General features: G+C 39.7%; 1 protein-coding gene across 1 annotated transcript in view; it reads right to left on the minus strand.

The window, feature by feature from the left end:
- ITPR2 (inositol 1,4,5-trisphosphate receptor type 2) overlaps positions 1–15,045 on the minus strand; it is a 265,600-nt gene that overhangs the window by 113,345 nt on the left and 137,210 nt on the right. Inside the window, 3 exon segments of the mRNA XM_080617700.1 lie at positions 3,002–3,110; positions 5,885–6,027; positions 6,846–7,036. Of these exon segments, the coding sequence (XP_080473826.1) occupies positions 3,002–3,110; positions 5,885–6,027; positions 6,846–7,036 (443 nt within the window).

The raw sequence follows: 15,045 nt of genomic DNA on the forward strand, positions 1-15,045 counted from the left end.
TGGATTCTGCCATATTCTGTAATGCACTATCATCCATTAGCACTCTGACCGGCCAATAATGTTACACTACATGCGTTATCAGAGATTTTTCCCCCAGAGATGATGACCTCACTTATAAGGACAACTGGGGAATCAGAAGGTTGACTATGTCTAAGGCATTGACATGCCAGCAGCTGAAATGGGTTAAGAAGTTGCTATGCGAGTACGCTTTGTTCAGGAGTTCAACTACTTCATCCAATTCACTGAGGAAGGGGGGTTCAATTTAAGTTTCTGAACCCTACCTGGAGCAGCTGAGAAGACTCACCCTTTTCGGACCATCAGCTCTGTTGTAGGGACAGTCACCTTCAGCAGGGCAGCAAGATAATGCTATGGTTTTAAACTGCTCCAGTCATTTGCATAGTGAACATGCATCTGTGGTCTACATGTCTCAGGTGCTTTTGGAAGTATTACTAAGATTCCACTGATACATGTAAATATGACTAGAGGCAGCATTCACACAGAAATTAAACTAAATCAAGCACTGTGGTGAAGGATAAAATGGAATTGCCTAAACAATGAAAAAATTATAGACCAAGATCCTCTGGTTTTGTAAAATACTGTACAATAGTGACTGTCTCCACAGAGGCAGTGTTGCCTTCCTCCACGCACTGATTTACCCACATGTTATAACATTGTTCTGGAACAGCCTTTTGTAAGAGACCAGCTGTGGAACTAGTTTCATTCCAGCTAGTTACCTAATCAATACAAATAGAACTAGGACTTAACGCAGAACTCCTGGGAGATCATAATAATCATCCACAATTACTTATGAAAGCAAATCAATGACCAAGAGGCTTTATGTGTCATTTATATACCTTAAATCAAGCTTCTGAAATTAAACTTTGATTGCTAACACCATTAGAGGTTGCAGCACTAAGCAAAACAACACACAAGCAAGCACTGCCTCAAAGGCTAACTGCAAGGGCAACAGAGGATGTACCTAGGAGAACACAAGCAGCCCTGGAACATCCACCCAGCAAGGGGAAGCACAACAATACAGATGAGACAATGGATACAGGAACAGACATAAAAACAGTGAAATAAGCACCTACAGCTATCTTTTCCTCCTGTTCCTTCAGTGAAACAGGCTACCTTGCAGCAGTCAAATGAAAGACAAGTAGTAGGCAAGGTTCTCAGACCTGGATCTCAAATGTGGGAGGTAAAGGAAAGGGAAAGAGAGAGGAAAAAATATTATTTCATTATTTCTTCCTTGTTTCTCACTGTGGGAAGATCTGCAGAAACTGGAGGTTTATGATTTGTGTCAAATTTATCACATTATGGTGAGTGATTAGCAAACTCAGGCTTCCTGTTAAAATGTCATGTGTTCCTCTGTAGCTTTGTTCTGTTATTACCATTATGTATTTACTACTTTTTTTTTTTTTTTAGTATCTGCATAACATAGTCAAATAACTTTGCAGGTAGTGCGATCACAGTCCAAAAAAAAGTGGGAAACTTGCACAAGAGGCCATTCATTGTGCTATTTTTACTATTTTGAAGCCTATACCATGAACAATGACTCATAAGAGCAGCATGCTGGAGAAGCACTTGCAAACCGTACAAGCTTGTTTACTCATTGATTCATTAAGTTCCTCAGTGCAAAATCTATGTGACTCAAGGGAAAGCACAAGGAAGAAATTCTGTTTCACCTGTGTTCTCTCCTGAGAACCAGAGGATGGGCTAGCTGGAGAGCCCTTACATGCCAATGGAGCACACTCCCTCTGGTGGCTTTGCTCCATCTTGCTTTCTCAGCATCCTCAACAGGGTACAAAGAGCAATTAAAACAGACAAAATTCTTCTTTGCTTGTTTTAAGTCATACATTAAAACGCTGCATTTTTTTTTTTTAACCTGCAGTCCTGAGATGACATTAACTTTCTGGTGGTGAATTCTATGTAATTCTTTTGGAGAGGTTTGGCAAATTTGATCATAGCATGCAGTTACAAAAGCAAATTAGTTTTTCCATGTGATGCAGTGACATTATGGACCCAGAAAGCTATTTGAATAAATATGAATAATAAATAAGAAGAATAATATCTGCTTCACCTGCGAAATTCATGTTATGATAGTAAAACAAAGAAGCTCGTCTGCCACATTTTTCTTCAAGCAGGAGGTGAAGATGAGGCTGGTTTTCACTGCTTGCGCTGGGTGTTTTTGCGTACAGCAGAGCTGATGTGGGCACTGAGAGATTAGATAATAGCTCTATGATTCATACTTAAGACTGAATAATACTGAAAGAATTTGGGGAATACTCAGAAATATGGATAAGAGGAAACCACACAGAAGGCACAGAGATCAGGCTCAAAAAGAAGGGACAGCTGACATGTAATTCTCAGTCTAGCTACTGATACCCAAAGGCACAGGCAAAAGGAAAGAAGTATTTGAAAAATCTGGTTTTGCAAGAGAAAACTGGGCAATAACGAGAGAGAGGACTGCAAGAAATAATTAGACATTTAGAAAGTACAGACTATGTCACTTCTCCCCAAAATTGGCAGCTCTGCTTAAACATGACATATTCCCCATCACACATTTACGAGCATTAAAAGGCATAGAGAGTACAAAAGTCTGGCACCACAGGCAGCAGGGAAAAACCATACACTTGCAATTAAAAATCCCTATATTTCCTACTGATTTGATGATAGGTAAAGTCACATGTGACATAAGAAGACTAGTCTCCAGAAATACAGGATATCCAATATATGAAAGTTATATATAGTAATACTCACTACTGCTAATTAATTTCATCTTCCTTGCCTTAACTCTTGTCAAGTCCCTGATACAACTATGTAAGGCACTTTCTTTTGTTCCAGTCTTACTTTCTACCTTACCACGTTGTTCCTAAGACACCACGCTATCTTTAAAACATGTACAAAATTGAAATCATGTCAGATGTTGTTACTGTCCTAGACCCAACATTTTAATACCATGCTATTAGTTCTATATTTAATATTAAAATGGTAGCAGTACCTCTTCTGCAAAGTTAGTTTTCTTGTCAAGCATTTCTCGTAATGTCTGAAGAATTTTAATGCAGAGCTTTTCTTCTTTCTCCATTAGCTTCTTTGTGTGATTAATCAACCTTAAAGTAAAATATTAAACCTTAGAGAGCATTGCACATTGTTGCTAAGCTCTACTACAATTTCTTTATGCAAAAATTACCTGTCACTTTATTTTTTCATCAAGGAAAGCAAATAAAAGTAGACAAAAGAAATCGTAAATAAAAAGGAAACGGGACTTTCAAGGTGGTGTGAGTTTTTCTGTATCAATGTGCCTATGTTACTACCCATACAGAAGGTAGAATTCTACATTCATTTTTTTATGCGTGCTTCCAAATTAAAGTCTAAACATGCTAGTTCATCGTTTCTTTAAGGGTAACTTATTTTAACCTTTAAAAGTAACCAGTATTCACCATGCATCTTGCAAACTTTAAAAGCTACAACTGTTACACCTTCCACTTCTATCATCATTATAATATATTTATTATATAATTAGCAAATGGCATCTAGCCAAAAGGATCCGCCAAAACCTGACATGGAAGCATTCAGAAATGCAGACATTCAGATGAAACAACAAATTGTTTACATTTGCACAACAACTTTACAAGACTGTTTCAAGCCAGAAAACAAGCTACATTTCTGACTCCAACTACAACTGTGATGGAAATTTGGGGTTTAGTCAGCTTAAGCCAATACAGGTCAAAGGAGGTGATCCTGCCCCTCTGCTCTCATGAGACCTCACTTGGAGTATTGTGTACAGTTCTGGTGTCCTCACAACATAAGAAGGACATGGAACTGTTGGAACAAGTCCAGAGGAGGGCCACGAGGATGATCAGGGGGCTGGAGCACCTCCCGTATGAAGACAGGATGAGAAAGTTGGGGCTGTTCAGCCTGGAGAAGAGAAGGCTGCGTGGAGACCTAATAGCAGCCTTCCAGTATCTGAAGGGGGCCTATAGGGATGCTGAGGAGGGACTCTTCATTAGGGACTGTGGTGTTAGGACAAGGGGTAACAGGTTTAAACTTAAACAGGAGAAGTTTAGATTGGATGTAAGGAAGAAATTCTTTACTGTAAGAGTGGTGAGGCACTGGAATGGGTTGGCCAAGGAAGCTGTGAGTGCTCCATCCCTGACAGTGTTCAAGGCCGGGATGGACAGAGCCTTGGGTGGCATGGTTTAGTGTGGGGTGTCCCTGCCCTTGGCAGGGGGTTTGGAACTAGATGATCTTAAGGTCCTTTCCAACCCTAACTATTCTATGACTATGATTCTAATACCAGAAGCAGCCCTTCTGTCTCTGTACAGAGCAGGTCCTTGCAGTGGTGGTGAAACTCTTGTGAAAACAGAAGAGGGAGGAAAATCTGGAGAACCTGGACAGCTTTTTTTTCCTTCAGTACCACTGCTGGCTTATGGTGGATAGGACAGGATTGACAAAATTATGGCTTAGGATCAGCATGCAGCAAAGGCACTGTGGTCACTGATCTACACTGAAAGATGTCATCATTAATGGCCCTAAATCATAGTCACCAAAAACAGGGTCAGGAGGGCTGACACTGCATCCTCTAGACCAGCGCTCCATAACACAAGAGAACTGATTATATTTAGATCACTGCTAAATTAGAATCATAGAATCATTTAGGTTGGAGAAGACCTTTCAGATCATTGAGTCTAACCATAAACCCAAGGCTGCCAAGCCCAACACTAAACCATGTCCCTAAGTGCCACATCTACATGTATTTTAAATACCCACAGCAATTACTGTGCTAACGCCATCCTGGGCTCAATGGAGACACCATGTAGGACTGTCATTTCTACCAATTTTATGAGTTATGAGTCCAAAACAATGCAGGTGTCACACCTGCAGTACTAACAATATTTTTAAAGAAATTATCTTAATCTCAGGATTTCTGCATAACTCTGCAAAGTATTTCTTTGCCATGGAAGTTAATTAAGTAAAACAGGAAACTGTTCATTGCATTACATGGGCCATGTCCAACAGTCCTAGATTTGATTTGATGCTGACTTTGAACAAGAGTTTGGACAGAGGGTGTAGGATGGGTTAAGCTCAAAATTCAGCTTAATTTTTCCAAACTTATAAAGTGTATTGTTATAACACTATCTCTGCAGAATACACAAAAACCCAGAGAATCAGGAGAGCTGACAAATGCATTCATTTCCCCTACATTACTTCCATTTAAATTATAGTTTCTCAAGGGTGGGGAGGGTATCTCACTTGAGGACTAATAAAAAAATTGCAAGACTCTATTCCGATCCATAGACTGCAAATAATACAATCTAATAATTCAAGGCTAGCTAGGGGTGCCAGTTAAATTTATTTTTAAAAGAGCTGTTGGCAGTTTAAAATAAAAATAAAAATAAAAATCTTTATTTTCTTTAAAAAAAAAACCAAAACAAAACAACCAAACAAAAGAAAAACACAAACAGACAAACACCAAACCCCAACAAAACCCCCTAGCCCTGAGCATCTCAGCTCATCATGAATTACTGAAAATTCTGCCGTGGAAAGTCTAAGTTTCTGCTGTAGAGTTGGAGAAAATAGCAAAAGTAGCCCAGAAAGAAAACAGAAGTAGGCTGAGCCTGCTGCAATTTTAACAAGCTACCAACATCCCATTTCTAGGCAGACAAGGCAAGCAATCTTCCCTTCCACTCCTCTCCAGACTTCTAAACTGCCAAGAAACAAACAAAAACATGCAGCAAAAGACCTCAGCTTAAGCTTTCAGTATGAGCAGATACCTACATGCTTGAGTCACTGTTGAAAGTTAGAGGTAAGTGCTGTTGAAAATTTTAACTCCCTGCCACCTTTTCCAAAGAAGCAAAAAGAGGCCTCTCCTTACACCACTTACTTGGACATGAAAGCACCACATCTTATTCTGGCATCACTCCCCTCGGGAAAAAGAAGTTCTGGGCTGTGCAGTACATCAACCAGCACTGAGAATTCAGCTTGCATCATGGGAGTGAACTGCTGCTCCAAGGAGGACACTACGTCCTAGGGAAGAAAGAAGAATGACATTCGTAACATTCATAACTACAAGAAAACTAGAAAACTAGAAACTGTGGAGCTGCATAATACTGTGTGATGGGCTATTTGACCCACTTCTCATAGTCAGCTGCAAGAGCTCTGTTAACCCAGGTGACAATAAAGCAACCTCAAGCCCTTCTTCACATCACTCTTCAAGCAGGGCAAGGGGAAGAAGGTGCCCATTACTATCTACCTTGCTGCTCTCTTTCAAATTTCTCCTCTGCTCACAAAACACTTGGCAATAGTCAGGTTTCCAGCAGTGTGCTGGAAAAACACTGCTTCTCATGCATGATGTATCACCTGAGGTATAGCCTCCTTGACGTTTAGGGCTCCTTCATTTGTCTGGGTTTTCAAACTATCTTCCTAGTTCATAAACTCCCAATGTTGTTTAACCACTACATGCACAAGGCAATCTTCATCTTACAGGCAGTCCCCAGTGACACAAACCTGACATAATAGTTCCTAAAATCTCCAGTACCTCCTCTGCAACCAAAACAGGACATGTGACCATGAAAAGGCAGAAAGGAGACTTTTCTCTGCAGACCACTTTAAAGAAAAGAACATACTTCCTACACCTCTCTACTGACTTCTGTAGGAGCTGAACTCAAGACCATATTGGCTTCACTTGTAACAGACACTAGTGAAGAGCTGAGCCTTCTGCTTTCCCCACCTAGAAACGGTCACTAAAAATGCAATGAGCCTACCTCTGGTGTTTCACATACCTGGCATGTATTAGATAAATGCACTGCCACAACTACTGCCCAGACAATTGGCTATTTTTGTACCTGTAGTTTTTCTATGATATTCCTGTAATCCCAGGCAGGCCCACCAAGAGCTTCCTTAAAACGAGGTCCACTGCGGGCTGACATTCTCCACCCCATGGCTGCCCTCTGCACCATGTTAGAGTGACTCTTCATGAACAAGGTGTTGACCTGGCTGTCCAGATCCACAGGAATTGCAATCCCACGGTTCTTTGCTTCAATTAGGAAAAAAAAAAATTAAAAAAAAAAATAGAAATTTACAGTGGCAAAACCTTTAAAACAGTATAAAGATCATGGCTTGCAAAATACCGATACTCTTGAAGTTAAGGGGCAGGAGGATCTCGCTTCAATAGGTTTTAAAATAATGATCAAAACCATAAGCTGGTAGAAATCAGCCATAATCTAGTTAAAGAAAGCAAGCTGAAGCACTTTAAATGAGGTGAGGATCATTTCCAGTACACATTTTCATAGGTACAGACATTTATTTTTAAAAACAGAATATTTTTTTTTACTAACTTTAAAATTAAACCAGATCCAGAGATTGTAATGTGTAACAAAAAGAGTACGCATTATTATTGCAACACCCTGTTTTCCTCTATTTAGAAGTAAATTCAGAAATTCTTCTTTCTAGTGGACTTATGCACATTTAGCCAACTTATCCCAAGTGCTCTTTGTTCTTTTCTGTGTATTTCTCTTGAGAAGACCTTGAGAAACCAAATGCATACAAATGAAATTTGAAAAAGATTGTCTCCCCTCTCCCTTCAGTTTCCTGTACAGCCAGTGTTGTTCAACCATGGTGTTCCTGGATGCCGCTGCAATGTAATCGATAGTTCATAAACTTGTGGTAGTTTAACTGGTAGACAAATTTAACCAATAGTTTAAAAAATGTGCTTTTTGTTAAGTGGCAGGAAGTGACAATAAAGAATATCAAAGAAAAAAAAGCTCTGAGGGAAGACTTGCACAAATTCTTACAGGGCATCCACTATTAAATTACTATTGAATCCTGAACTGTTATTTGAAAAGGAAGCTTGAAAAACAACGTTGGAAGGTATCTGCCCTCTCCTTCATTAAAATCTTTGTGTTAGCTGCATCTCTCCATTCCACTAGAGATCAGAGTGACTTTTTTCTGTGGCTCAGCATGAGTCATCTGAAATTCAACAAATAAACACAAGTTCAATGCAGCAGCATCTCTGTGTGAAAGATTAGGCTACATTCCAGTGATTAAGCTTTGTATTCTACGTAATTTCACTTAATTTCCATGGCACAGTTTATGTTTAAGAAAAACTTAGAAGCAGAATAGAGAAGAGGTTTTAGTTCATTTCTAATAATGAATAATAATAACATTTTTTTCAGTTTTCACTATTGAAACAAAGCGAATTTTTACAAAAGCCTTAGCCCATATTACAGTTCTGCACATTTTTCTGAGGCATTTCCCCCCCATTCTGCACTAACATGCATACCCCTTCCACAGTAATGGAAGGCACCAAAAATATTTCAGCCCTCTCTCCCAGTTCTTAAAACATACGCAACTGTAAGTCCTGAACTTGTGAAGTCAACAGATGCCCTTCTTTCCTAAACAGCCTATGCATCAAACCCCACAGGAATACATGCAAGCAGAGGCAGGCATACACCTCTGATGAATGAAGGCTCATGAGCTGCCAAGCACAGTGAGTCACAGATCCCAGGCAGAAACTCTCTCTTCCCCAAAATACTACATTGTAATGGTAGCATTTGTTATAAACCCAAATTTGGCTGTGACACCTCAATCCCCAATCTCACAGACTACAGCAAGTGTGCTCTGTCACAAAAGTCATCATCCCTGTAATAGCTCCTGCGGGTGCAGGACACCCTTCTCTCTTCCCCCTTCAAGGGCATATCCTGATGCAGGACCAAGGCCTTCCCTTGCAGAGTAGGCTGTTCAACCAGGATGGAAGAGAGGTCTCTTATTCTATTTCCGGCAGGCACTTTCTCTTAAAGAGTTTGCTATAGGGAATTTAAAAAGTTGTTAGGTCAAGATGGGAAGACACATTTCCTCACAGCCGCGTAAGAATCACCAGGAGATGCACAAGAGTTTCCACACTGCAATTTACTTTTCCTTTCCACTCTCCATTTGTTTTGAAGGCAAAGTTCCCGATTATCATAAGGAAAATACGATGTACGGCTGGCCATTATTTCTAATGATTGTTTTCCTGTATAATTTGACTGGGTTATTTTTCAAAATGCATTTGCCCCATTGCTGCTTACTTTATTATAGAAGTCCATTAAAGTTCTGCCAGTGTGGGTAGGCTGCTGCAGCCTATAAATCCAATTTATTGTGTCCTAGTGTCAATCACCGGAATGTTATAGGACAATTCTCACTTCTCAATTAAGTGGTATATATTCAGAATCCTGATATATCCAAGGATAGATTTAGCAATGGGGAGCATGCTGTTCAGAGGAAAACCCAGACTTTTGCAGCCCTATAGATGCCATTTGAAGTTAACAACTTCCATCAGCATCTGAGGAGCAGTCAAGGACTATGATTGTTCAAAGAGTTGCAGCTAATTAAAACTATCACAAAGACAGACAGAAAGAGAGGGGGGGAAAAAATACTCCTTTGTTTTGAACAGTTCTTATATGTATAATTCCATTTGTAATTAAGATTTGTATTGGTTGTCAAAGGGCACTGTTGAAGTCTAAGCTATAAACAAAGCCTTTGTCTTCTTATTTCTTTGCAGCTTGTAGAAAGTTTATCTTTCATTTGTTTCACATTTCATTATTTAAAACAACATGAAACATATTTTTACATTTTGGAAAGCTGATGAACAAATGTGAACATAAATATTTATTTTTAATTTAGGTGTTCTTGGTTGCTTTCAACTTCAAAACGTGTCAATCTCCTTTAAAGTATGAACATAAAATATTTAAAAGTATGTTTATTTTTGTTCCACTTAGAAATACTTTTGGACAACACACAAACTTGCAAAGTAGTGTTAGAGCTGGCAGACAAAGGAGCCAGGAGGGGTTAAAATTCTGTCTTTCATCTGAATAGCAACTTTGGGGAAAAGCATGCTACACGGCTATATGTAAACTGGTACCATAGGTATCAAGCAGGAAAGTGCATCGGCAGCTTTCTTCTCTTTTACTGTTTAAACTATGAAAATGTACTCTGAGATCAGAACTCAGAAGAAATCAGCAATATTAATGTTGAGAATCAAGTAGCTAAAAATTAAAGCACTCTCTATGAGCAAGCTAGACTCCACTGAAGTCCCCAGAGCACAGTCCAACTGCTAACAGAACGGCTGAAAAGGCTGAGATGTATTTTGTTGAATTACCTGCATGTATCTCTAAGGTCCCTTCCAACCCAAACCATTCTATGATTCTGTGATACTAAATTGATCCTAAGACTTGGGTTGGCAGTATAGTGGCAGTGATTCAGCAAGCATTCTTGAAATAGGTCCATTTGCTTCCAATTTCTATGTTTCTGTGAAAAGAACTACTGCTGATGCACTGGATAAACACACAACCATCCAGCACAGAGTAGAACATTACTGTGACCAAGCTGAATTTGCGGCACTGTGGTGCTTACCATTTCCACGGGTACCGTTTGCTTTCTTCCCTTGGCTCAACTGGAGCTACCGCTGATGGCATCATTGTGAGCAGCAGACTGAGAGATTATGGTCCAAAGGATTTCCCAGAAAATCACACTTCCTCTGACGCTAGTCATACTAATAGTCCTACTGCTAAGGCTTTCCAAGAAGTAGCTACCACCTGTAATTTTTCTTCAAAGCTCATTATTCAGAGAAATCTATCTTCCCACAAGGAAGCTCACCATTCTCCTTGATATTCCCACCTACTGCTGCTTAATTTAAAATTTCTCTCCAATAGCTTTTGTAGTATATACAATATACAACAGTATTTAACAGCTTCACAGCTATTTAGTACACTTTGCACTAGCCTAATACAGCCCTGGTTGCAGGTTTTCTGGGGGACATGCAAGCATTATCACCCCTTAAAGCACCTCAAAGAGGCATGTGATGGGCAGTGTGGGTCATGAAAAAGCCACAGCTTTGCCTGACTGTGAAGCTTTTACTCTTCTTGTTGTTTACACCCCTCTGGTAGCTGCAGACAGCTATATCATCTTCTCCCACACTTCCCAGTTGTCACTTAATGGAGCGATGCATATTTAGTTCAATTAATTTTGTTCCATAAATCAGTCCTTCCAGCTCCTTAATCATTTACTGACTGCTTAACAAATGCATTTGGATGGAGAGACACTAATGCTAGCAACAGCAAGACTTTTTAAGGGAAATAAAAGCTTTGTGTAGACAGACAAAGCCTGCCAATCTTGTACCCTTCACTTGGATGTTTTTTCCCCCAACAGAAAATCTATGCTAAAATATTTATCAGTCTGTAAAAAGATCATCATTGAATTTTTTCTTGCAATTAGGGAAACACAAACAGTTAAAATAGAATAAAATATGTGCTTCGTCTGAAATGTACTCTTGCTGTCAAAAAAGTAACAACAGGATAATTATTTTATTTGAACTAAAAATTGAAAATGAAGGTCTACCTTTTCATAAGATGGAAAAAAAGATTTTAAAACTCAAATGGGAAGTGAAATAAAGCACTTTCAGGACTGAAAAATTGTTGTAGGAAACTTCATCTGTATAGATATTAAAATATGCACAATAATTCCGAAGAAGCAGTAAAATGTAACCTAGATTTTATGTTTAGTGTTTCCTGTTTGTAATTTGTCAGGGAAAATAAAAGGGCTTTAGAGGACATAAAAGCATGGTCAGGAAGCACCACAGGAGAGTTTTTTGGATTCTGTACAAAGGGGCATTGGTGAGCTGAAAGCGGGGCATAAGTACCCAACTCGAAAGGACTTCACTACTCCTTCAGACCATCTGCTGTCTGCCACAGACAACCCAAGTTCTATAATAGCTTCTGAAAAAAAAGTATCATGCCCCATTTAAAGTGAAGCTAGCTTTCCTGCCATCTCTCCTCCCTTCATTTGCTCTTGGCCTGTTGACCAATGACATCCTTCCAAAGTAAAACCTTGGTTTACAATCTAAATTTACTTGGATTATTTGCAACCTAGCATAATTTACGTCAAGTTGTTCTTGGATCTCTGGCCCTTAGTTTAAATGTCACTTCTTTGTGACTATTTATCTTTCTAAGAACTTTTAAAGAGCAACAACACAGGCATTTGTTTTGTTAGGTGAAACGTGGGGTTCCTGTGATCTCTTCTTGTAATATAGTTCTTTCCTCAACCATCACAGTAGTACTTCCTCTGTACCTGTTCCAGTGTTGAACGTACGAAATAGCAGTCTTACAGGAATCACCTCCAATTTTGTAGGACGGAAACAGAGATTCTCCTGTTGCTTCTCCCACACAGTATCCTAGAGTATAATCTGATAATGACTAACGTAATTTGGATTCCTAACAGATTTTTTTAAAAGGTCTGCCAAGAGAAATAGTCTAACAAAATGCCGGTTCCTATCTGTCACTGTTGACTCATATGGGAAATTCCAATTATTTCATTATTGGTGGCAACAGCCCAGCCATACATATACTACATCCTTGGGATGCGCACAGAGTACCAGATGGAAGACGCAATTTGCAAAAACATAAGGGTGAAAGCTAATGAATACTATAGAAACAAGAGTATAATACAATGAGATTCACCCTTGTGACAGAAAACTGATGCTCGGGGTTGGAGATACAAGAATTACCACTTAATTAAGAAGCAAATATAGTTCTTTGCATGGTCCTGAAGGACTGGTAGGTCCTGGGAGAAAGACCATGCTCCAATACAACTGAAGATAATGATCCAGATCTGTAGTTGTGAGGACAGGTGATATTCCCCAGCTTTACCATATGTAAAGACAACACATGGTTGAAGGTTTAAAATGCAAACTTTGAGACTGGCCTCTCCCCTTCTCAATCTTGCAAAGACTATAAAATGTGGGAATTGAAAAACCATTGATAATGAATTAATTTGAAATAAATTGAACTGTTAGACATCTTAGTTCCTCTGCTTTCATAAAGATTGGGGACCTTTTAAATGTTTTTCATTTGTAGCTATTTTACCACTGAGATGGAAGCTGTTTGGATCATTCATTTTTTTAGACTATCTTTCCAAGCAAAAGCTCAGTCCTATGTAATAATAGATAAAAAGCAAAAGTGACATATGCATAATGTGTTCATTTTTGTTACTGTGATAATCTGCTTCATAAATCCATATGAACAAGACACATTCATATACATGTTATTTTGTGTTTCTATTCATGCCAAGTAGTCAAACATTTACTGGGCAATAAAAACCTGATGTACATTGGTATCTGTGTGTTCCAAATCTCTTGGAGCCACAGAAGAGTCTGCTGAAGAGAAGCAAGCCTCTATGCTTCTTGCTGAACTGGAGGCAGACAACTGCCTGAAGACAAAGCAGTGAAGCTTGAAAAGCTTATACAGGTTTTCCCTAGTGGTCAAGTGGAGTTGAAGTACCAGGGTTATAAGAAATTAGCTTCTGTAACATATCCTTTTGTTGACCTGAAAGATAATGCACATTCTTACATTGCTCAAAAGAAGACAGATGTAATGATCTTAAGCTCTTGAGGCAATGCTTACATCCACCTGCCAGCAACAAACTAGTAAGTACTGAGCAGAATGTATGTTGCTTAAACCTGCTCTGAAATGGGTCTCTTAAAACTATATTATTATAGGAATCTTTGCTATCTGGGGAAATCTGTGTATGATCTTTGCTCTTCCTGAGATTAATTTCTAAAGCCAGGGCTACAATACACACACACACAAGAAAAAAAGTCTTATTTGTTCTTTTAACTCTATACTACATTTATTTTCCATTAAAAGTCTTTGGTCCGACACTGTATCTCTCTGATACAGGCAAAATCTTTCTAGAGGATTTTTTTAAGCCCTGCTGTGAAACATGAAGGCCCTAACATTAAAGCTGCCAGACTCTCAAGTGAAAACAAAATAAAACCAAAAAAGGCAGAAGGGTGCTTACAGATGATTAGCCAAAATCTAAACCTAGTCCACACAAACAGCCAGCAAAAGAAGCAAAAAAAGACTGCCCTGTTTGTACTATGGAAGAAACCTCCGTCTTCTCAAAGAGAAACACCCCAAAGAGAAAAGCACTGGGCAAGTTCTGTAATCACAAAAGGGCCTTGGTTTTAAAAGCCTCTGGTACCCCCAGGCTGGGGCAGGTTTTCCAAAGCTTTCAGCAGAGCAGGGCAGGCCTACTCAATTAGCCCAGATAAGACACGTTTGGCACTATGCCTGAAAATAGTGAGAGTCACCGGCGGTTAACATCTCTGCTAGCCAGCCACACTTCCGCACAGGGGTGCGTGTTAAAAACTCTGCTTCCACGTCTTCTCCAGCTGACTTGCTCTTTGGGGAAATTGCCCTCATCTGTTCCCTTATACTCCCTTTCTGCACTGTCAAAATAAAGCACTAAGTAAAACTGCAAGGCAGTTTGCTAACACAACACAATACAATTTCACCATGCTCAATATTGGTATCAGTGATGAATCCTTAAAGTTATTATGATATGGACAAGGAAGTCTGCCATGCGCATGCTAACCCGTGCTTTTGGCAGGCAGATCTGAGGCTGCCAGCCCATGGCATCCCCAGATGATGTCACGCCTTCCTGCCCTGCTGCCACTGCAGACAAGTCCTAAAGGAGGACCTGAGGTGATGCCCTTCACTGGCAGCTCAGCTCCACTCTGCCATGTTGTAAATTTGTCCAAGTGCGGCTGAGGTTTCATGGGTAGGAAGCTACAGTAGCAAGAAGGTTGGATCCATAGGACAGCACAAAAGCATACTTACAAAAACAAAAATCCCACCAACTGTAAACCATCTCCCTAAAACAGAAAAAGGAATGAAAGAAAAGACTAAAGAGGAGGTAGAAATTATATTCACCAAATAGGAAACAAAGTCACATACTTGAAGAAAATTCCAGATCTCAGCCATGCCTGGCATTCAGGTTTTCCCCTTGGCTCTCTCGGGAGCAAGGGACACACAGAAGACTCCTGCCAAAGACCACCAGCCCTTTCATATGCTGGTGCACCTGACTGAGAAGCTCGATCTGCCAGCCCTTTACAGTGACCCATGCTTTCCCCTTGAGGCTGTAGCGGGGACAAGTTCAGCTTGGCTGTCTCAGCACTATGCTCAAGTGTCTCCAAATGCCCTCATTTCAGTGAGATAACACAGCGACCTCTCT

Source organism: Psittacula echo (assembly GCF_963264785.1).
Source record: "Psittacula echo genome assembly, chromosome: 1".
Lineage (NCBI taxonomy): Eukaryota > Metazoa > Chordata > Aves > Psittaciformes > Psittacidae > Psittacula > Psittacula echo.